Below are 23,865 nucleotides of genomic sequence, written 5' to 3'. Positions count from 1 at the left end.
TCAAAGGTTCTTCACAGGTAATAGGTCCTGAATCATTGTTCCCTCTTTAAGTCAGTTCTTGTCGGCCACAAAGGACAATAGTTTCCACAATTGGCAGAAGTTTCTTTCTGTTTTCTCCTTTAACATGATGAGGGGTAGATCAAGACATTTTCCACTGTGAATTAATAAGTTTTCAGCCAAGTACAAGGCGTTCTGATCATACTTTGTTTTTTGATGTCTATTGAAGACTTCTATTGCATTTTTCAATCACACAAATAGTTTAGTAACCAATGCACCAAGCTTCTGATGACCACCTTTACCCCCAACTTCTCCTCCAAACACCGCACTGTACTTACAGAGCACACTTTGCACATGACATGAGTAGGCTAACCAGGGAAATCCGCTGAACCATTTGGGTTGAAATCTTTGATGCCCCTTATTATCCACAAGAAACACATATCCTGGCAATGGAGTCCATGGATTTTGTGCTAATTGAGCTTTCACTTGGTCAACAGTATTATTTATATAAAGTCCAAGGTCTAACAAGACAAGTGTCTTGTCTTTGCTCCTATTCCATTGTTTCTTTGACAAGGCTTGGATTAGATGAACCAGTGATAGACACCTCTGTTTCCAGAGTTTCCATCTGCAACCCAGGTCAAATCCTCCCTTCACCCGCCACCACCATGTACCTTAGGCTTTGCCTGTCAGCTGCGGGAAGGCCAACTTGGTCGCTTCCAATATGTCAGCTATTGCAATGTAAATTGGTAGAAAGGTAGGTACTGATAGTGTGAATAATCAAAATATGGTTGAGATAGTGCTTGAAGGTCTGAAGGGACACTAATTTTTTCTTCTAATAGACTTGGCATGGAGATTTGGTTAACAAGTTAAAATTCATGAGTAAACAAGGGGGGTTTCTTACCTGAAAATTTTCAGAAGTGGTTTGAACCCCTAAACCGTCCCCTTGGCTACAGCCTTGATTGTTAGCATATACAGTCCAGTCAGCTCTTCAGCTAAATTAATGAACTAACTTTAACCGCTGAGTTTATCTGAATTTGTGTATTAAGTAGCATTCTGATGGTTTAAAATGCTGGCTGGCATCCTATTCAGTACTGACAATGTCATAAGCCAAATTTGTGACATTTATGAATTTTACAATTCACATTTTTGGTTCCTGCACCATTGCCCACGTTTGAGAAGGGGCTGAATTTGTCATCCTTCAGCACCCTGTTCACCAGCACCTCATAACTCCTTCAGTTTGCTGCCTGACATCTACAGTGGGAATGGCAAGTTGAATTGGGAGAAAGATTATCTCTACATTTCCCATCCAGGCTCTTGGATGACTTTAGTGAACCGACCACTGGTTTCAGCAATGTATGATGATAGGAACACCAGCAACAAGTCTGTCTTTTAACAAGTGCAGTAACATCATAATTAGCAAACATATGAGACGGAACAATTCATATAGATTTGTTTTTAGCTTTTATTCCAATCAAACCAGGTTGGATGCCATTTCTAAAATAAAGTTCAAACTGTTTTGTTAAATAGTCCATCCAAAAGGCAAATATAGTAGCGTCTTTCACAACAGGTTCAGAATAATTTTTTGCAAAGTCAAATGTTGTACATTCAGAAATCATAACTCTTTCAAAGGTTTTCCAGGAATGTCTTGAACTTTCTTTTTAAATATTTTGTTGTGACTTTGCCTGTTGATTTTTTTTAAATGTCACTATGGTGCTTTACCTGTTTTACATGCATAGACAAGTTTGTATTATTGAGTGATTTTGGTATTCTATATTATTACTTGGTATTTTAGAGTAAAGAAAGCAAGGTGCAAATCCAGAAATGGATAAATGAGTACATGTGTAGTGTCCTGGGTTAGGCTAGTGTGATTGTTCAAAAGAAATTGTGAGAAATGACAGCAGGTGATTGGAAAGTGGGTATGAATAAGCAGCAATGAAGAGTATATCTGAGGATATCTGCTTATGTGGTATCTGCTTAAGTAAGTAAGTAAAGTAAGTAAGTAATGTGGTATGCCAATCATGCTGTTTCTCTAGAAAAATATTTTAAGATACAATAGCAGCAAAAGATCAGAGGTAGAAAAGTAAACTAGTGTTTTATCCCCATGCTCCCAGTGAATACATTCAGGTGAAGAAAATGTGATAGTTACCCCTTGGAAACAGGAAGACCAAGAATGGAAAAGCTATCACAAAAGTGGACTCAAGGCACTTGAAAAGCCCTCTGTTCTTGAATAATTTACATACAAAAGATTAAGAGAAGTGCACTTAGCAAGGCTTGCCTGATCTTCTGCACCAGTCCGTGCAATATTGTATCCTGTATTGAACAAGACACAAGGAATATGAACAAATATCCATGTGTCTCAGCAGAAGGACTGAGAATAAGGTCATAGTTGCCTTCACTGGCCCATCTTTTGGAGTGATCTCTGGGGACATAACCATTTGTCAAATATTAACAGTAGCATAAAAGCCTGCTTCAGGCACAACAGCACCAGTTAAAGCACCAAGCATTATTTAGTAGAAACATTACTGATATGAAATCAAAACCTTGATAAATTGCCAAATGAGCCACAACAACTGGTGTTTGTACTGTACCTGCCTGATATGCAACTTTTACGGAGAACAGAACCTACCATAGAACAAGATGCTTCTGGTATTGTTGTGTCGAATTAAAAAGAGGAATGGATGATCGGCAGTGAATTGTGGGACAATCATAGCACACCGCATCATCATAATAGCCGCCGTAGCAGCAGCAGCTTCAGTGCCTTCTTCATTTACCTCTACAAAGGATTTGTGAACAACTTCAGATAGGACTAAGTCATTTTGGGGTGACATTCCTGAGAAGTCAGCCTCACTCTCGTGAAAAGCATCAGACATCCCCATGCCAATCAGAACAGGCTTCAGGTCATACTTTTCTTCCAGTTTAAATTTGGGCAGAGACAGCTCCACTTGGGTTAGATCCATCATTTCTGGATTGATCCAGTCCATGAGTTTCTCATAGGTCAGTTCTCTCTCCAACTGAAATTAAATAAGTATGAAATATTAAGGGAAGAAGGATAAACCTGCTTACAGATATACGTCTGACTCATGTTGGTTTAATCCCAAAGGAATGAAAATGTTATTCAGGAGTAGGCACACAAAGTGCTTCTGGAATCTGTCCTCCAGCCAAAAAAAAAAAAACCAGAGAGGGCTCTTCTAAATCCTACGATATTCCATTAAAATGTAATGAAATTTTAAATTAACACGTGTCATGTTAGCAGGATATACTTTCTAGAAGATCCACCAATTCTAGTATTCTGTTCCATACAGCAGAGCCCCCTGTGGCACAGTGGGTTAAAGCGCTGAGCTTGTTGACTAAAAGGTCACAGGTTCGAATTCGGGGAGCAGGGTGAATTTCCATTGTCAGCCCTAGCTTCTGCCAACCTAGCAGTTCGAAAACATGCAAATGTGAGTAGATCAATAGGTACCGCTCCGGTGGGAAGGTAACGGTCATGCTGGCCACATGACCTTAGAGGTGTCTACGGACAACGCCGGCTCTTCGGCTTAAAAATGGAGATGAGCACCAACCCCCAGAGTCGGACACAACTGGACTTAATGTCAGCGGACAACCTTGACCTTTACCTACAGCAGCTACATCAATGTCATTAGAAACACCCTAAATATGGCTTGGCAGTAATTGCCTGTGCTGGAGATAAAGGATGAGGGAAAGGCCCAGACATAATGTTGTATTATAATATTATTGTATTTTAATATGGGAAGGTCTGTTTCTCATTTGATGCTGAATATGACTGGAATCCACAATCATAAATATAAGGTTATGCATCTATAACGGATCTGTATTAGTGATCCCTCTATGTTCAATAGTGTAGAGAATATGTAGGAACTGTAAAATCCTGCAGCAGTCGTAGCAAGTGATAAGAATCTGTTCTCATTTCAAATGGGAGGCAGCAGATTTATATTTCCACACACCCTCCTGTGAATGATCTCCAATACAAGAAGGAATAGGGATTCTACTTCTATCACACTAATGATTATTTGAAGGAGACCACAAAATTGTCAGTCTGCTGTGTCCCAATTGACAGGAGGAGGTCAGATCTCTATTGCATTAGATGTTGCCCTGTAAGTTAATATTTGGTGGGAGGGTTGGAGATCAAGCTGGGAGATGTTACTTAGCTATGAAACTATGTAGTTATGGATTTAAGTAGCTACTATAGAATCGTGACCAATGGGAAACTGGAACTCACACTGCTAAGGCCTGATCAAAATAAGAAAAATGCCAAAAAGTTTGAAAACTGTGTCTTGGCACTTGCATCTCAAACTGTCCAATATACACAGCAGTTGATGGTAAATAACATCAGGCTGTCCATAAGTTATGCTTGGCAGACTTATCACCTGTCTGTGTGCATTACTATAACTCAGTGGTTCTCAGCCTGTGGGTCTCCAGGTGTTTTGGCCTACAACTCCCAGAAATCCCAGCCAGTTTACCAGCTGTTAGGATTTCTGGGAGTTGAAGATCAAAACATCTGGGGACCCACAGGTTAAGAAACACTGGTGTAACTGTATCCGTTGGGGATACTTTCCTGGACTTTACATGGATAACCAAAGTCACAGGGTTTTTTTTTTTCCAGGAGCGACGTGAGAAACTGCAAGTCGCTTCTAGTGTGCGAGAATTGGGAATGTGCAAGGATGTTGCCCAGGGGACGCCCGGATGTTTTTGATGTCTTGCCATTCTTTTGGAAGGCTTCTCTCATGTTCCCCGCTTGGGGAGCTGGAGCTGATAGAGGGAGCTCATGCAAGGAGTGCGCGGATGAGCTTCGCGCTCTCCCCGGATATGAACCTGCAACCTGTCGGTCTTCAGTCCTGACGGCACAAGGGTTTAACCCACTGCGCCATCGGGGGTCCAAGTCACAAGTAATAGCAAAGCTTATTAAAATGAAGGGCTTTTGGCCCAAGAATATGATACAGTCACAGTGGAGGACCTAAAAAAAAGCTTGAGAAGGATACATTTTGTCAAACCACATACACTGGTCTTGCAGATACAGAGTTTGTACTATACAAATAATGAATTTAGGATGGGGAAAAAAGAATTCCAGAAACCAGCTGCTTTCCAGGAATTGATGTGACTTGAAATAGGGCACAGCATTCAAGCCACATTTACAAAAATAAGACATATTACATACACAACAGTCTGACATAGTGATTTGACGGCTTGACTAGGATGCTGGAGCACCAACGTTAAAATCCTAGTCCAGTGGATGACCTAGGGCAAGCAACAGATTCTCAGTCACAGAGAAAGGCAATGGCACACTATTTTTTAACAAATCTTGCCAAGCAAACGTTGTGCCACATTTGTCTTAGAGTCACCATAAGTTGGAAATAATATAAGACACATAATCACCGTTACTACAAAGGATAATGTTAATGATAACAGTTGATGGGGTACACAGTGACTACCACTGCTTATTTCTAATATGCAGGCAGTCTTACCTTCTCCAGACCTGTGGAATTATCTTCAATTGCATCAGGAAGCAGAATAATCATGCTCAGGTCATTATCCACATAAGGGATCTCCAGAACTTTGGTCCGACACTCTGATATATAGGTCATGTTGTATTTTGCTTTCTTAAACATCATCTGCACTGGCCTGCTTTCATTCTGAAAGAAGGGGGAAGGTGTGTTAGGAAAAAAAGACAAAGGTGCTGCTGAAAAACTAGAGGATGAGCCTTCCATTGTGATGCCAAAGTAGACCATAGTAGCAAATGCATCTGTGCCCAATTGTGTGTGAATGTAAGGCCTAGATTACATTACATGGAACCAATGTTTGTACAAACTAGAGGAGTCTCACTGCATCTATGAGACGAAGGCCCCTTCTACATATATCCCAGGATCTTATCCCAGATTATCTTATTTAAACTGGATTATATATTAAAAATTAACTAGGTATTTTTAATTACAAAAATGTGAATCAAGCACTGAAAGGGTTAAATTTATTTATTATTTATTTATTTACTTTATTTGTATACCGCTCTTCTCAGCCCTTAGGCGACTCAGAGCGGTTTACAACAATTTAGGTATACACAATACAAAATCATTAAGCATTTAAAAGCAATAGCACCACAAATCATTAAACATCAATATCAATACTTAAATGGATGCAATGGCTCAGCAAAAGCTAAAATTCAATATAAGCAGGTGTCCCTGTAGCTTAGTATGTCTCAGTGTTAGTTGCCCTCAGTATGAAGAGGCTTCAGTCTAAGAGAGGCCTCAGTCTGAGAGATGCCTCAGTGTGAGGTAAACTTCAGTGTGAGGTAGGCCTCAGAGTTAGTAGACCTCAGAGTGTGAGGATGGCCTGGTGTGAGAAGCTTTGGTGAGAGAAGCCGCAGGCTGATGGACTGAAGAAAAACAAAAGAATAGACTTAATGTATAAGTCAGCAAGGAGTTACATTAGATCCACATCCGTTTGAAACTCAAATGTGTCTATTTGAAATGTGGGATAAAAGGCAAGAATGCTACTAACACAGAGATAAAAAATTATGTTAAAATGTAGGGTTTACATATTTCTTCGTGCCTGAACCATATCAGTTTTTAAAAAATCATCTCATATATTTTCCCAGTATCATAATGTGAAATAGTGGGACTCATCATTTGAAGGCAACATGTTGGAAGCGGGGAGGTACTTTCAAAAAGCAGAATCTGCAACAGGGTTGTTAAAATCTTTGTTTCAATTCCATACCTTGTTAATCCTGAATGGTCGTTCCATCGTATGTTCTTTCTGGAACTGACTTGCCCAATTTCCCTTGAAATAGATAGCATTCACCAAGACCAACCTTGTCAGGTTGTTAACTATTCCTGGTGCAAGGAGATTTGCAATTTTACCTTTAGGAGGAATGAAAAAGCTGTTTAATACAGGTAGCTGTTTCTCATTTACAGTAATGCAATCAAGTTAAGCATTCGCTGAATTCCACTTTCCCTTTCTTTAAAAAGTCCAAGATTTACTCACCTGCCGTCTGTTCTTCTACCCAGGCATTTATATGTTTTCTGGAATCGTCTGAGTTTTTGGTGAAACTCAGTTTCTCTAGACCAGCTTGGTAGAATTTCTGACTGGAGTCTATAAATGGCTTAAATAAAAAATGAAGATGTTTTATTACTAAAACCTATTACAATTTATGTATCATATAAAAACTATGCTCTCACATTGTCACAAACTGTAAAAAAAAGAAAGGAACTGATTTCAATATTCAGTATTGTATAGTACTGTAGGGCCGTGGGTGGCGTTGAGCCACTGAACTTGCTGACCTGAAGGTTGACAGTTCTAATCTGCTGGATGGGGTGAGCTCCCACTGTTAGCCCCAGCTCCTGCCAACCTAGCAGTTCAAAAACATGCAACTGTAAGTAGATCGATAGGTACCACCTCCGAGAGAAAGCAAACAGGCGCTCCAAGCAGTCATGCTGGCCACACGACCAGGAGGTGTCTACGGACAACACAGGCTCCTCGACTTGGAAATTCAGATGAACACCTCCCCCAGAGCTGGAAGTTGAGCACTGCCTCCAGAGCCAGAGATGAAAGGGGAAGCCTTTGTCTTTGTCTGTGTATCTCTGTGAATTTCTGTTAATTGTATCAAAGCATTGAATGTTTGCATGTGTTTGTGTTTGTATATACTGTAATCCACTCTGAGTCCCTTTGGGGAGATAGGGCAGAATATAAATAAAGTGTTGTTGTTGTTGTTACTATTATTATTCAGTATTGTATGGACCTGGAAAAGCTATTAACCTACTACTCTAAAGACTTTTAGTAAAGTTCACATTGATAGAAAGTCCAGCACAATCCTAGACATTGATTTACAGTATCTATGTTAAAATGAAATAAATTATTATGTACCTGAGCCAACATAAAATCCTCTACTCAAAAATATATATAGCACAGTATGATCCGCATAACATTACTGAATTTCCTATGGAAACAGGAAATTCTGTCCTTAAAAATGACATAGGGGAATCACACTTCCATGATTAATCCCATATACAAAAGTAGCATTACAGCAAATTATAATTCACATGCCTGGATAATACTTCTCACAGTAAACAATACAATAAGTGGAAGTGGAAGGTGCATGATTTGTAATATAATCCATGGCGGAAAGGGATGACATGCTACATGGTTCATTGGGCAGGAAGAAAAGCCTTGCCCATGTATGAAATACTGAATGAAAGCTACTGTAAAGACTCTGCACTGAGCTCTATCTGAAGCTTCCTTCCAGCAGAAAGACATACGTGGATCTAAAGTCAGCTATACTTCACTTTGAGAGAGCCTTTGGTAACTACTAGCCATTGAAGTTCCAGCTTGAAAATGAAATATATTTCCAAGCAACCATAATTTTGAGGTTTTAAATCTAATTTTAAACTTGTTTGGGGTTCGAATCTGGGGAGCAGGGCGAGCTCCTGCTGTTAGCCTCGGAATGACTGAGTTCCTGTGAGTTTTCTGGGCTGTATGCCCATGTTCCAGAAGCATTATCTCCTGACTTTTCACCCACATTTATGGCAGGCATCCTCAGAGGTTGTGAGGACACCTGCCATAGATGTGGGTGAAACATCAGGAGAGAATGCTTCTGGAACACAGCCATCCAGCTCAGAAAACTCACAGCAACCAGTTGTTTGACAGTTGGATGGATTAATTTGGTATTTATGAGGCCTTTAAACAGAAACCTGATGGTCGTCTGTCAAGGGTATTTTGGAGGGTTTCCTGCACTAGTAGTAAGTTACTTACTGCAAGAAATTCATACGTCTCTTCTCCAAAAAGCCTGTTGGCTAGTTTCAACAAATACTTGGTGCCTGGCTTGTTGATTTCAGAAATAAGTTTCCCATACTCCTGATGAAGCTCTCCACCCTTGGGCACAGATAATACCTGCAAAAAGGATAGTTTGTCAGTTACATTTTATGTTGCATTCAGATTTGATTAGAGATATTTAGCAAACGATATCCCCAAAAAGTTAAAAATAATGCATTTCAGCATGGAACTGCATTGGTCACAAGCCCTTTATTTCTTTAATTCATTACCATAGCTTTTCTATTTAAGGAAAAGGAAAAATAATTTAAGAGGAAAAACATATCCTTCAATTCTTCTTCTGGATTTCACAAGACAAAAAGATTGATGACATTGGGAGAGAGAGAATATCTTTAATCTATATTGGCCTTTAGGAAGAATGCAAAGGCAAGCCTGTACAGGAATTTAAACTTAGGATTATCCCTATTCTTTACAGAATGTCCATTATAATAAAATGGAAGTTACTCAAAACCAAAACAGGTTTTTTCCCCACCTAATAATATATATATGGATTTACCCTTGCCATTTGGTCAGCAGTGTTCCCTTTGGCTCCCATAAAGACCATGGAGAGAGAAGAAGAAATACTCATGGGAGAAATAAACATATTCTTTGTTGTATCCTTTTCACTTAGCTTCTTGAAAAGATTGAGAGCAAATATAGTGTTGGCTGCTGTGAGGTTATCCATCTTTCAAACCTATGGATGGCCAGAAGAGAATAACAATGAGATGTTAAAACTCAAGCACCTCTTACAAGAGATACTTAAACATGTGTTATCAAATCCCATGTCACAGTGGCATCAAATCATCATTCCCCAAGTTTTTACACTCTTTGAAATGCCAGGTGATAGGAAGAAGCAGGGGGGCCTTCTACACTATCTTTATTTTTTAATAGATTTTTATTGTGCATTTTGGTATGAAAAAAGTGAGGTGGAAGGTAAAAGTGGAAACAGAAGAGACCTGGTAAAGTCAACCGTGACATACACAACAGCAGCAAAAAAAAGAAAAAAAGAAAAAGGATTATAACACACCGACACCGCCCCCCCCCCCCCCCGCTGAATAAAAAAGTGATTTTTGTAGAACTTCCCAAAGTCTTCTGAGAATTAAATAACTTTTGGTTTGCTTTAAAATAGTTCAGTTTGTTCTTCTCATAGTCACTTTGAATACTGTTTCTCTTGTCAGAGGTTGGACAGATCAATCAGAAGTGGTATCTTTCTTGATGTAATGAAGTCTCTAAAGCCTGACCAGTCCGTTTTTTTTTTTTTGAAGCATTGTTCAGCTTCTGTGTTAAACAATCCATTTGCACCAAATCGAATACCTTGATTATCCAGTCTTCCACTCTGGGGATTTCTTCTTGTTTCCATAATCTTGCAATTTGTAGTCTGGCTGCGGTGCTGAGTAGAAAAAGCATCTTATCCTGATTTTCGGTTAATTTAGCTTCAGATATACCTAGTAGGTATGTCTCTGGTTTTAGGGGGTATTTGGCCTTTAGAATTTTTGGGTCATGAGGTGTATTTCCTTCCAGTACTTTTTGATATGCTTGCATGTCCACCATGCATGTATGAAAGTTCCCTTTTCTTCTTTACACTTCCAACAGGCGTTAGATATTCCTTTATTAAATTTGGCAAGTTTTTGGGGGGTATAATACCAGCGGTATAGCATTTTATACCAATTCTCCTTCAGGTCATTGGCGGCCGTTTTTTATTCCAAATTTCTTCCCATTGATCAGTGAGAATGTTGTGCCCTATATCCTTTGCCCACTGTATTTGGCAATTTTTAATTTGTTCATCTTCCATAGACCAGGGCCTTCTACACTATCCATATAATCCAAATTATCGAATCAGATAATCCACATTATCTGCTTTGCACTGGATTATATGAGTCTACACTGCCATATAATCCAGTTCAAAGCAAATAATCTGGATTTTATATGGTAGTGTAGAAAGGTGTCAGGACTCGGTTTCCTGGCCTTGGATGGTGGCGCAAAAAACCAGATTCCTGACATGGAGGACTGATAAGGGTTGCAGCTGGTGGCCTTGGGAAGGGCAGTTGGTGAATTGGCGGGGAACATTGAGCGGGATCTTTGGTCGGCGGGAAGAGGGGATTCGAATGTGGGGGAGGGTATATAAGGGCTGACTTGTGTCTGTATGCCAATCCTGGCTTTCATTGTGTATATGCGTCCAGTAGTAAAAGTTTCCTGTTTGATCACGGATTGGCGTCCTGTGTCCTTTCTGGGAGCGGCTGCTGTGAGCTCACATTAAGCCAGGATTCTTCGGTGCCATCCCACGGCTGTGGTGAGGTACCCCTATGCAACAGGAGGAAGATCCAACGGAAGGGGGAGAACCAGCCTCCCCTTTCGAGAATGCGGAAGAGGAGCTGGAGAGAGTGAATGCCTTGGCTTCGTCGACTGCATACGCCCAGCCCAACGGAGTCACACAGAGGCGAGTGAAGGGGGCAGGGGCAGCAGCGAGAGAAAGCAGCGGGCTAGACTTTCCCTCCCCGCAGAGGTTGGATTTCCTGGAGGAAAAGATGGGATCCATGGAGACCACCCTCGCAATGATGTCAAAGGTGATGGAGCGGCTGGCCCCCCTGTTAGAGGAACCACCACCCCGAGGGGAATCGATGTGGAGCGCGGAGGAGAGGAGTGACCGGGGACCCGGGGCACGTCCTAAGATGCTGGCGAGTTGGAGGGCCGCTGCGGAAAGCGATGAGGAGGAGGAACGACCCCGGGGACTGGCGTCCCAGCAGACGTTCCTGGTGCCCCCGGCCGGAGCCGGGCGCGGCACAGGGCGTCAGGAATTGCCCCCGGAGCAGCGAGGGCTCCAGGGAGGGCCACCACGAGCGGAGAACCGGGAGAGACAGCCCCTTCTCTACCAACCTAGAAGGGAGGAGCTGAGGATCGAGTTTGGAGGAGAAGCCGGGAACCTCGCGTACTTCCTAACTATGGTGAGGGGATATCTAGAAGACAACGCCCTTACCTTCGGATCGGAGGCAAGCAGAGTGCGAGCAGTGGGCGCAGCACTGAGAGGGGGAGCAGCGGAGTGGTACGTCCAGCTCCACGCCAGGCACGACCCATGTTTGGGATCCACGAGGCGATTCCTGGCTGCGATGGAGGCACGCTTCAGGGATCCGCTCGAGAGGATCCGGGCGAGGGAAAAGCTGCAGACGATAGCCCAAGGACATCGCTCCGTGTCCGAATACGTGGAGGAATTCCGGTTGAGGGCGGAGAAGGTCCCAGAGTGGTCCAACACCACCAAAGTCCAGATATTCAAAGAGGGCCTGCGGAAGGAAATCTTGACCTGGGCGCTGCACCGCGACGACCCGGAGGAGATAGGCGGATGGATTGAGCTGGCCGGCCGCGTCGAGACGACCTTGGCACAGGTCAAGAGGCATCAAGGAGCGGCGCCGCAGCAGACGAGAGCGAAGGAGGAGGGTCGGAGGACGGAGAGAGGCACGGTCGGGAAAGCCCCAACTGGAGGGCCCAAGGAGCAGAGGGGCGGTTGTTATGTATGCGGTCGCCTAGGCCATCGGGCCGCCGATTGCCGACAAAGGAAAGGGGGAGAGTCCCATTTCCCAAAGTTCAAACCGGCTGCAGGGAAGAGAGCGGAGGAGAACCCCCCTTCTAGGGCCCCAGTGGGAGATCTGGTGAGTCACAGCCCAGGAATGCTAGTATTCCCGATCAGGCTAGAAGGGGAGGGGAAGTGGGCCAGCTGCAAAGCTCTCATGGATTGCGGCTGCTCAAGGAACATTATGGCCCCAGAGTTAGCAGATGAACTGAAATGTGAGAAAACCCCCTTGCGGAGCCCCATAGCATTCTCGCAGCTAGATGGATCAGTGGCGGCTGGAGCCCCGGCGCGATTCGAAGTGGGAGAAGTGAGATGTAAAGTGGGGAGCTGGGAAGGAAGCATAACCTTTGTGGTATCCCCTATGGCTACTTACAATATAATACTGGGGATGCCATGGTTAAAGGAAGCCAACCCACAAATCAATTGGAGGGAAGGCAGCATAACATTCCAGAGCGAAGAAGGAGGGGAGTGTTGCAAGGGGGAGGAAGGCACGGCAGGCAATGTGCAGGAGATTCCCCCTGAGTACAGAGACTTCGGGGATGTATTTGACGAAAAGGAAGCAGATCAGCTTCCCCCTCCTAGGAGGGTCGAGGTGAAAATTGAACTCAATGAGGACGCTAAGCTGCCCAGGAGTAGATTATACCCCATGTCGGTCAAGGAGATGGAGGAACTGAGGAAATATATTGATAAAAACTTGGCCCGAGGGTTTATAAGGCCCTCCGAATCACCCTTGGGGGCCCCAGTGCTGTTTAGGCACAAAAAGGATGGCTCATTAAGACTGTGCGTGGACTATAGGGGGCTGAACGCAGTGAGCACCACCAACAACTACCCCATGCCACTGACTAAGGACTTGCTATCGAGACTGTCAGAAGCAAGGGTGTTCACGAAAATTGACTTGATCGAAGCTTATCATAAGCTGCGTATAAGGCCCGAGGACAGGTGGAAAACGGCGTTCACCTGTGCGCTCGGCCATTTTGAATTCTCCGTTTGTCCCTTCGGTTTAAAAGGCTCTGGATCAGCATTTATGCAAATGATCAATGAGGTGTTACATCCATTATTGTATCGCGGGGTGTTTTGCTTTGTGGACGATGTAATTGTATTTACCCGGGATAGGCGATCTCATGTCAAATTGGTGAGAGAGGTGCTCCAGAAATTGAGGGAGGCAAAATTGTTTGCAAAGCTGCCAAAATGTGAGTTCAATAGGGAGCAGATAGATTTCCTGGGATACCGAATCTCCAAGGGAGGGATAGCAATGGATCCGGCAAAGGTGGAGGATGTCAGGGGGTGGAGCCCTCCCCAAACGCGCAAACAGTTGCAATCATTCCTCGGGTTTGCAAATTTCTACCGGGGGTTCATAGAGGAATTTGCTCAGATAACAGTGCCCTTAACCGATCTGCTAAAGACAAAGGGAAAGGGGGAAACGGTAAAGGTACGATCCCCGGGAGCAAAGTTAGATTGGTCAACTGAGTGCCAAAGGGCTTTTGAAGAACTGAAACGCAGATTCACTGAAGAACCAGTATTAATCCACCCCGATTTAACCAAACCGTTCGTGATCCATTGTGACGCGTCAGATTGGGCTTACGGAGCGGCCCTGATGCAAAGGGACCCAGAAGGGAGGCTGAAACCATGCGGGTTCATCTCAAAAAAGTTCAGCGAAACTGAACGAAACTGGCCGGTATGGGAAAAGGAGGCTCTGTCAGTAGTGAGGGCCCTAGAGACATGGAGGCACTTATTAGAAGGAAGCGGCATCCCCTTTGAAGTGTGGACTGACCATAAAAACTTACAATACCTCACTTCACCCAGGCAATTGTCAGCGAAACAAATAAGATGGGGGCAGTATTTCAGCAGATTTGATTTTAAGCTGCGTTTCCAAAAGGGGAGACAAAATGTGGTCGCAGACACGTTGTCGAGAATGCCAGAGGATGGAGGGAGGGGGCGAGGCCCAAAAGGGAGCATATTCTCAGAACAACAGTGTGGCATGACGGTACAAACTCGAGCGCAAACGGAGCGCAATCAAAGGCTGGTGGGGGTTGAGAGTAAGGACGGGGGATGGGAGGAGGAGATAAGACAAGCATGCAGGGAGGATGAGTGGCTGGAAAAAAATAAGGAAAAGGTGGAATGGAAGGATGGATTGGGATTTGTGCACAGGAAGTTATACATCCCAGGCAAACTAAGGGAAAAAATGATGATTAGATGCCATGGCAACAAGGGAGCGGGACACTGGGGAGTAACGAAGACCCTGAAAATGTTGGCACGTCAGTGTTGGTGGCCCGGGATGAGGGGTGACACCAAAATGTATGTATCCAAATGTAATGCGTGTGCACAAAGTAAGGCAACCACACAAAAGCCAACGGGGTTATTGCAAAAGGTGGCAGAGCCATCAAAACCTTGGAGGGTGATTGCTATGGACTTTGTGGGCGAACTCCCAATCAGCAGAGGTCAGCGCTATATATGGACAGTGATGGATTTATTCTCAAAACAAGCACATTTCATAGCGCTGCCTAAATTGCCATCTGCAGAAAAATTGGCTGAATTGTTTATCAAACATATCTACCGGTTGCATGGTTGCCCGGAACAGGTGATTAGTGATCGAGGGGTACAATTTACAGCCCGATTCTGGGAAGGATTCATGCAGTTGATGGGGGTGGAAAGGACCCTGAGTTCAGCGTTCCATCCCATGACCAATGGGGGGGTCGAGCGCACACAACAGACTTTAGGGCTGTTCCTAAGGACATACACAAACCAATGCCAGACCGATTGGGCCGATCTACTCCCGTTTGCAGAGATTGCATACAATGGAGCTTGTCACGCATCCACAGGGAAATCCCCCTTTGAGGTAGTATACGGCATGGAAGTGACCCCTTTACCAAAGCTGCCGAGTTGGGGGGAAGAACTAGAGGGAAAGGAAGGGTGGTCAGACAAGATGAAAGCAAATTGGGAGGAAGTGACAAAATCACTCCGAGAAGCCCAACGAAAATACAAACTGTTCGCAGACCGGAGAAGGAGGGAAGGAGATAGATTGGAGGAAGGGGAGTTAGTGTGGCTGAGCACCAAAAACCTCAAGCTAAATACCCCCTCTCGGAAATTGTCTCCCAAATACATTGGTCCCTTCAGGATTTCTGGCAAATTAAATGAGGTGACATATACTTTGAAACTGCCAAAGACTTTGGGGAAGGTACATCCAACATTCCATTGTAGTCTGTTGAAGAAATACCAAGGCCCACTGGACAAAGAAGGGACATGATGGAAATATGTGTTTCCCTTCCAGGAAGAAGAGAAGGAGGAGGGGGACGTTATGTCAGGACTCGGTTTCCTGGCCTTGGATGGTGGCGCAAAAAACCAGATTCCTGACATGGAGGACTGATAAGGGTTGCAGCTGGTGGCCTTGGGAAGGGCAGTTGGTGAATTGGCGGGGAACATTGAGCGGGATCTTTGGTCGGCGGGAAGAGGGGATTCGAATGTGGGGGAGGGTATATAAGGGCTGACTTGTGTCTGTATGCCAATCCTGGCTTTCATTGTGTATATGCGTCCAGTAGTAAAAGTTTCCTGTTTGATCACGGATTGGCGTCCTGTGTCCTTTCTGGGAGCGGCTGCTGTGAGCTCACAGAAAGGGCTAGAGTCTAAGGTAGTGATATAAAAACACCTGTCTTAATTTCACTGAAAATCTCTCTATTCTGTTTGGAGTTGTAGATATGAATAAATTGAAGCTTTACCAAAATATACCCTGCAGTATAATAATGCGTCACTCAGATTTGTGTAACGAGTAACAGTAACTTTACTTCAGTTCAAAAGGTCAAACAGAGCAACAATATATACAGTAGTCTCTCTGAATTCTTACAGAGAACAGAAAGAATAAACAGTCCCTTTCAAATAGTCTTTAAAATATGCTTCATGCCTTAGAAATGATCAGGCTTCAGAGAGTTGGCAGCCATTTCCTCCCTAGCTGTTTCTGGTCAGCGCTCTCTTCACTCTTCGAGGTGAAAGTGGCAGTTAAAACCGTTTGTCTCAGAGGAAGCTAGAGACAGTACCCAATCAGAATTCTGTCTCCTAGCATGCTCAGTCAATCAGCTGCCAACACATGCCTTTCCAGTCAACCCATCACATCTTGGTGTTTTCTTTTTATTTATTTATTTACAAATCCCCACATATTCTACTTGAATCCCCCCCCCCCCCACCCATCCCTATTTTATGTGATACTGTTTATTCCTTCACTTAAAATCACTGATTTTCTAATGTAGTTTGTGACTTATGGCAAATCTAAGGTGAACATATCATGGGGTCTTCTTGGCAAGATTCATTCAGAGGAGACTTGCCTTTGACTTTCTCTGAGGTTAAGAAAATGTAAATAGAATAAAATAAAAAGAAGTAAACACTGTGAACTGTTGTGGCATGGAATGTTGACATAATAATTGCAAGACCGATTCTAACCACAGATGATCAATACATATTTTAGATCCAATAGAAATGATAGTATTTTTTAAAATCTGCTAAAATAATCAATATCTAGATGATTGTTTCCATGTAAACATACGTTCCGTAGAGCAGAATGATATATACAAGGAAAATATTTAAGAGCAAGGTAAAATAACGTAGACTTTCCGCCAAGCATAACAAAAAAATAACAGCACACAAGGATGTGTATCATGATATTAACAGGCCTGAGCAATGTGGACAAAACACTAGATGCAGAGAATATGATGAAAACCCTCTTCAATCATCACCAAGGGCACGGTGTTGCTTAGACAGAAAATATAGTCATCGTTTGGAGGAACAGTTAATCCCCAAATTAGAAGAGGACAGGGCTAACATCCTCTGCCAGCTGCCAAAAATCCCTGCTTGATCAAGATTTAACATGCAAGCTGCTATTTCCGCATAACTCTTGCTGAAAACAGAATAAGGGGAGGACACCTTTGATTTACTGCATTGGTGTGAGTTTTCCGGGCTGTATGGCCATGTTCCAGGAGCATTCTCTCCTGATGTTTCACCCACATCTATGGCAGGCATTCTCAGAGGTTGTGAGGTCTGTTGGAAACTAAGTAAGTGATGTTTACATATCTGTGGAATGTCCAGGGTGGGAGAAAGAACTCTTGTCTGCTCGAGGTACATGTGAATGTTGCAATTGCCCAGCTTGAGTAGCATTTAATGGTCTACAGTTTCAAGGCCTGGCTGGTCCAGCATCTCTATGTTCTCAAATAATATGCTGTGACCACGTTGATTCCACAGGTGCTTTGCTATGGCTGACTAATTTGGTTGAATTAGTCTGCAGTGCCTTCCGTATTCTTTGATTTGTGTTGGGGTGCTACACAGAAATGCTGGACCACTCTTTACAACCACGATGTCAGGCTACACAGAGAAGCCACTGAAATCCACAAGCATGTGGACAATTTCAACAGAAAGATGGAAACCATGAAAATGAACAAAATCTGGTTACCAGGATTTTAAAAAATTCTAAAATTAGGACAGTAAATTAGGAACAAGACTCAAAAAACAGGTGAATTCCAGACAAGAATCAATCAGGGCCAGCTAACACCACCCAAAAGGGATCTCCCCAGGTAGCAACCAGCCTGGCCTTGAAACTGCAAGGCCATTAAATGCTAATCAAGGTGGCAAACTGCAACATTCACATGAACCTCAAGCATACGAGAGTTTTTTCTCCCACCCAGGACATTGCATAGATATATAAACATCACTATGGGAGCCCCCGGTGGCGCAGTGGTTTAAATCACTGAGCTGCTGAGCTTGTTGATCGAAAGGTCGCAGGTTCGACTCCGGGGAGCGGCGTGAGCTTCCGCTGTCAGCCCTAGCTTCTGCCAACCTAGCAGTTCGAAAACATGCAAATGTGAGTAGATCAATAGGTACCGCTCCGGCGGGAAGGTAACAGCGCTCCATGTAGTCGATTACTGTGTCAGGATTAGTCGACTACTGTGTTATTGTATTATTGTGTATTGATGATTTTAATTTTAATTTGTAACTGTTTAATTTGTTTATATATGTATGTATATGTGACAAAGGCATCGAATTGTGCCTTCCTTTGTAAGCCGCCCTGAGTCGTCCCCCCCCCCCGGGGGTGAGAAGGGTGGGGTAAAAGTGACGGAAATAAATAAATAAATAGTCATGCCGGCCACATGACCTTGGAGGTGTCTACGGACAACGCTGGCTCTTCGGCTTAGAAATGGAGATGAGCACCACACCCCAGAGTCAGACATGACTGGACTTAATGTCAGAGGACTACCTTTACCTTTATAAACATCACTTACTTGGTTTCCAACAAACCCTCTGAGGATGCCTGCCATAGATGAGGGCAAAACACCAGGAGATAATGCTTCTGGAACATGGCCATACAGCCCGGAAAACTCACAGCAACCCAGTGATTCCGGCCATGAAAGTCTTTGACAACACATTTGATTTAGTTTATTAATTTTAGGAATGTATAGGCCATGTTTCTTCCGGAATGGATTCCAAAGTGGCTCATGAATAAAATTAATTAAAGCCTAACCTTTTTTTTAAAAAAAAAAATAACCATTTTAAACAGTATAACATTATTTAGCAAATGATATGTATATATATGTATACACACAAACACAAAGACCCCCTATATCAAACCTCCATGTAAGTGGTTGCATATTAAAAGTCTGCTTTGAGTTAAAACATCTTTGCCTGTCAATAAAAGAAATGGAAGAATCTTTTATATCAGAATTTTCCCCCAAAATGAGACATAAAGGCACTTAGAGTTACCAAATCCTGTCTGATTATGGAAGCTAAGCAGGATCGCTTCTGCTTAGAACTTGGATGGGAGATCACCAGTGAATACCGGGTGCTGTAGGCTATATTTCTGAGGAAGGAACTGGCAAAACCACCTCAGAGTAATTTATTGCATAAGAAAAGCCTGTGAAGTTGATGGGGTCCTTGTACATTGACAGACAACTTGAAGAAAAGCACACAGGATTTCACAACTAGACTACAAGATAAGCTTTTCCCACCACCTCAAGCATTCAGCAAAGTCTACTAAGAACAGACCTCAAAAATAAAAAACAGATTCTTGCAATAGAGGAATACAAGTATACATTGTTATCCCATACCAAATTATGTCCTTAAATCTTTGACAGGGAAAATGGGAACAAACCCACTGCCTTTAGTCAGAAAAAAGTGAGATAATTTTCAAGAACTGTGATCCTCTTATAAATAAAAACCACCCATTTGCCCATTTTATAAGATGCATACCAAAATATTTATAGGAGCTGATTTGTTCAACCAGGAAACCACTTATTTTGCAGATCTATTTTTGCAGAGGATAGAAAGCAATGGCCAGGAGCTCTCTGGAGTTCAGTGGCTGCTGCGGTGCCAAAAAATGGTCCCAGGGAAACATTGTCATCCAGTGGGAACAAATAAGGTTTGGCCCGACTGGGTGGTCGAGACTCCATCCTGCCACTGCAGAGGGATGGAGACGCACAATGCAGCCACCTCTGGCAAAGGTCTGGAGTACTGCCACTCCGGTCCAGCCCTGCATTCAGTGGCCTGTGTAGATGGGTCCTGAGAAAACACTCTATCAATTTTCAGGATTTATATTATAGCATTTCCTTCTTTTTCTTAAAAAAAGGGGGGGGGATGTCTTCTGTTCTCTTTGCTTTCTGTACTCACAGAAGGGTGTTGCAAAATGCAGCCCTGGATCCTACCCTATGTATGAGTCTCCAGCAAGTGCCACACCCTGGACACAAAGCTTACCTGACACCGTAGACTGTATCACCTAGTTACAAATCAGCCAAGATTGTCCCTGGAGAGAAGGAAAGAGCAGAAAACAAGTCAGACACATCCAGGCCCATAGCCAGAATTTTGATTCGGGGTGGGGGGGCTGAGTTTGTTTCGGGGGGGGGGGGAGCTGAGCCTGAGTGAAAGATGGTCTACCCTAGCAAACCTTTTGTATCATTACCCCAATACCCCCATGCATATGGGATATATTGAGTATAGTGATCAGATCATGATATGCATAAACATAGCAGTTTAAATATTGCACCAGTAAGGCCTTTTCGCGAACCACCATGAGAATTTGGGGGGGGGGGCTGAAGCCCCCCAAACCCCCCCCCCCCAGCTACATGCCTGGACACATCCTAATTGGTTAGCCAATTAACATTTTACGTGCCTTGTTTGTTGTCGCTTCAAGATTAAACCATATTTCCCCACATCCCATAGCTACATAGAAATTTCCAGCGCAAATTAAGGCTGGATCTACACGGCCCTGCATCCCAGTATCTGATCCCAGATTTTCTGGCTATCCCAGACTATCTGACAGTGTAGACTCATATAATCCAGTTCAAAGCAGATAATCTGGAATCTACACTTTTGGAGATAATCTGAGAGAAGATAATATTGGATTGGATCCTGGGATACAGGGCAGTGTAGATCCAGCCTTATATACAGCATAAATCAGACCCCTTTGTGACTTTCTGGCTCTCCTTGTTCTTATGAATATATAACCACACATATATATAATTTGGGTTTTTGTAAGTTTTCCGGGCAGTATGGCCATGTTCCAGAAGCATTCTCTCCTGACGTTTTGCCTGCATCTATGGCAAGCATCCTCGGGCAGGTGAAACATGGTTATACAGCCCGGAAGACTTACAAAAACCCAGTGATTCTAGCCATGAAAGCATTACACAATACATATATATTATGTTATTTATATACAACATTATCCATATGCCTGCACAGACATATATAAATAAGTCTTTAAGATAGCAAAGGGAACAATTAGATTCGTTTTGCTGCCAGTTTATCTCTGCTACACACACACATATAACTGTATTTATATACAACATTATACATAAACGGGACCTAAAGTGACACCAGGGTTTCAGTTTTGAATAACTCCTTTATTTTTTTGTTTTTAAGTTAGGACACTATAGCATTATATACAGTATATATAGGAAATAAATTTACATTACATATAAGCTGTCACCTAAATGGCGTCTAATGAAATAGCATCGTATACAGCACATATCAGGCTCTCTTTTTGTTCTTATGTACATAACTAGCCGTCCCCTGCTACACGTTGCTGTGGCCCAGTCTGTGTATATGTGTTTTGTGTGCGTATATATGTGTGTGTATATATTTATGTATATGTGTATATATGTGGTTTTGGCCATGCGTTGTAATGTATTTTTTAATTTTCATTTTGGCTTTTTAAGTCTCTTCCACTGTGTTTTTCAGTGTTTTTATGAGTGATGGTCACTCGTTGGCCTGGTAGGTGTATTGTGACCAAATTTGGTGTAAATCTGTCCAGTAGTTTTTAGGTTATGTTAATCCCACTAACTAACATTACATTTTTATTTATATAGATGCATATATATGCACACACTGTCTCTCATATATCTATCTATCTATCTAAATAAAAATGTAATGTTAGTTTGTGGGATTAACATAACTCAAAAACCACTGGGCAGATTGACACCAAATTTAGACACAATACACTTATCAGTCCAACAAGTGACCATCACTCATAAAAACACTGAAAAACATAGAAGAGACTTAAAAGGCCAAAAAACAAAAACAAAAAAATTACAATGCATGTGCAAACACACACAGACACATATATATGCAACCACACATATACACAAATATACACACATATATACACACACAAAACACATATACACAGACTGGGCCACAGGAACATGTGGCAGGGGACAGCTAGTATGTATGTACGTATGTATGTGTCTATGTGTCTGTACATACACACACACACACACACACTATACATATACCTACACCCACATGTGTATAAATAAGTCTTTAAGATACCAATGGGAAACATTAGGTGCATTTTGCTGTAACACTACCTCTACTATACACACATATAATTTTATTTATATACATTATACATATACCTATACACACAGATAGAGTGCTATATTATTATTATTATTATTATTATTATTATTATTATCATTATTGTTATTTCTTCCCCACCTCTCCCCATGGCTAGAGGCGGCTTACAACACTGCTTAAACACACAATTATTTAAAAACACTCTGTAGAATACACATATTTAAACAGCATTTCCATAAAACACATGTTAAAACACACAAAACAAAAGTCAGACAAAGAGTGGAAGTTTAAAATTACTCATTAAGAGTATGTGAGCCTTTAATATAAATATGGCCCCTTCCAGACAGGGCTAATACCCCAGGATCTGATTCTAAATTTTCTGTTTATCCCAGATTATCTGGCAGTGTGGACTCATATAATCCAGTTTATAGCAGAAAAGCTGGGATCTGATCCTGTGATATAAGGCCTGTCTGGAAGCCTTTAAGATACCAAAGGGAGACATCAGATTGATCTTGCTGCCAAAGTACCTTTGCCACAAACATATACAGAGAGGGTGTGCTAAAGGTATTCTAACTGAACAGAGAGAGGAATGCAACATATGTTTACCCGGCAGTTCAAGCAGAATAGCGGCACTGTGCAGTGCGATTGAGCAACAGAAGGGAGATCTTGGGCTTCCAAACCGGCAGCAGAGAAGCACAAGGCAGTAAGGACCAGGGAGGAGAAAGAGGAGTCAATCAGCAGGCGGCTGGGTCAGAGAGACTGCGATGAGACCAGGAAGGAAAGAGAAAGGACTGAGGAAGCTGATTCACAGTCCTCTTCCGGGACTCTGGCTCTGCCTCCGGGAAAGACTCTCAGCTGCAATGGCTCACCCGCGGGGGTGGACGTCTCGCCTCGCCTCGCCTCCAGGGTTGCTGTTACTATGCAGAGAGAGAGAGAGAGAGCTGTAGTTGCTCCCATATCACAGCAATTTGAGCCCAGTTGAATTGCCAGGGCTCAATGCTATGGGATCCGAGCTGAACTGTTTAAAATCTTGAAAGAGGATGCTGTCAAGGTGATGCATGCCATATGCCAGCAAATATGGAAAACACAAGAATGGCCATCAGACTGGGGGGAAAAAATCAACTTATATCCCCATACCAAAAAAGGGAAATGCTAAAGAATCATAGAGTTGGAAGAGACCTCATGGGCCATCCAAACCAACCCCCTGCCAAGAAGCAGGAATATTGCATTCAAAGCACCCCCGACAGATAATAATAATAATAATAATAATAATAATAATAATAATAATAATAATAATAATATAAACTTTATTTCTATCCCGCCACCATCTCCCCGATGGGGACTCAGAGCGGCTTACATGGGGCCAATCCCGGACAACATATTACAGCAATAAAATCAAAACAAACAACAAACAACAGCATCAAAGTACATTAATAATAATAAGAGAAAAACAGTCTTAAAATAACATTCTAATAAACACAATCACGATAACGGAGCCCCCAATGGCGCAGTGGGTTAAACCCCTGTGCCGGCAGGACTGAAGACCGACAGGTCGCAGGTTCAAACCCGAGGAGAGGCGGATGAGCTCCCTCTATCAGCTCCAGTTCCTCATGCGGGGACATGAGAAAAGCCTCCCACAAGGATGATAAAAACATCAAATCATCCAGGTG

The 23,865-nt window shown here is 42.8% G+C and overlaps 1 protein-coding gene across 2 annotated transcripts; it reads right to left on the bottom strand.

Moving 5' to 3' along the window:
• Positions 1-1,441: 1,441 nt before the first annotated feature.
• LOC132774541 (serpin B6-like) lies at positions 1,442-23,046 on the bottom strand. Of its 2 annotated transcripts, none has more exons than XM_067467521.1 (8): positions 22,796-23,046; positions 20,096-20,144; positions 9,329-9,505; positions 8,755-8,892; positions 6,991-7,108; positions 6,724-6,866; positions 5,478-5,645; positions 1,442-3,008 (listed from the first exon to the last, which is right to left on the bottom strand). In XM_067467521.1, the coding sequence occupies exons 3-8, from the start codon at positions 9,494-9,496 to the stop codon at positions 2,604-2,606; spliced, it is 1,140 nt and encodes a 379-aa protein (XP_067323622.1). In that variant the 5' UTR covers positions 9,497-9,505; positions 20,096-20,144; positions 22,796-23,046; the 3' UTR covers positions 1,442-2,603. The 2 variants fall into 2 exon arrangements, with proteins under 2 accessions (XP_067323622.1, XP_060630715.2); XM_060774732.2 differs by having other exon boundaries at positions 22,802-23,046.
• Between the last annotated feature and the right edge of the window lie 819 nt (positions 23,047-23,865).

The sequence above is a fragment of the Anolis sagrei genome, chromosome 4 (assembly GCF_037176765.1).
Source record: "Anolis sagrei isolate rAnoSag1 chromosome 4, rAnoSag1.mat, whole genome shotgun sequence".
NCBI classification, from domain to species: Eukaryota; Metazoa; Chordata; class Lepidosauria; order Squamata; family Dactyloidae; genus Anolis; species Anolis sagrei.
This window is presented reverse-complemented; position numbering and strand designations above follow the sequence as displayed.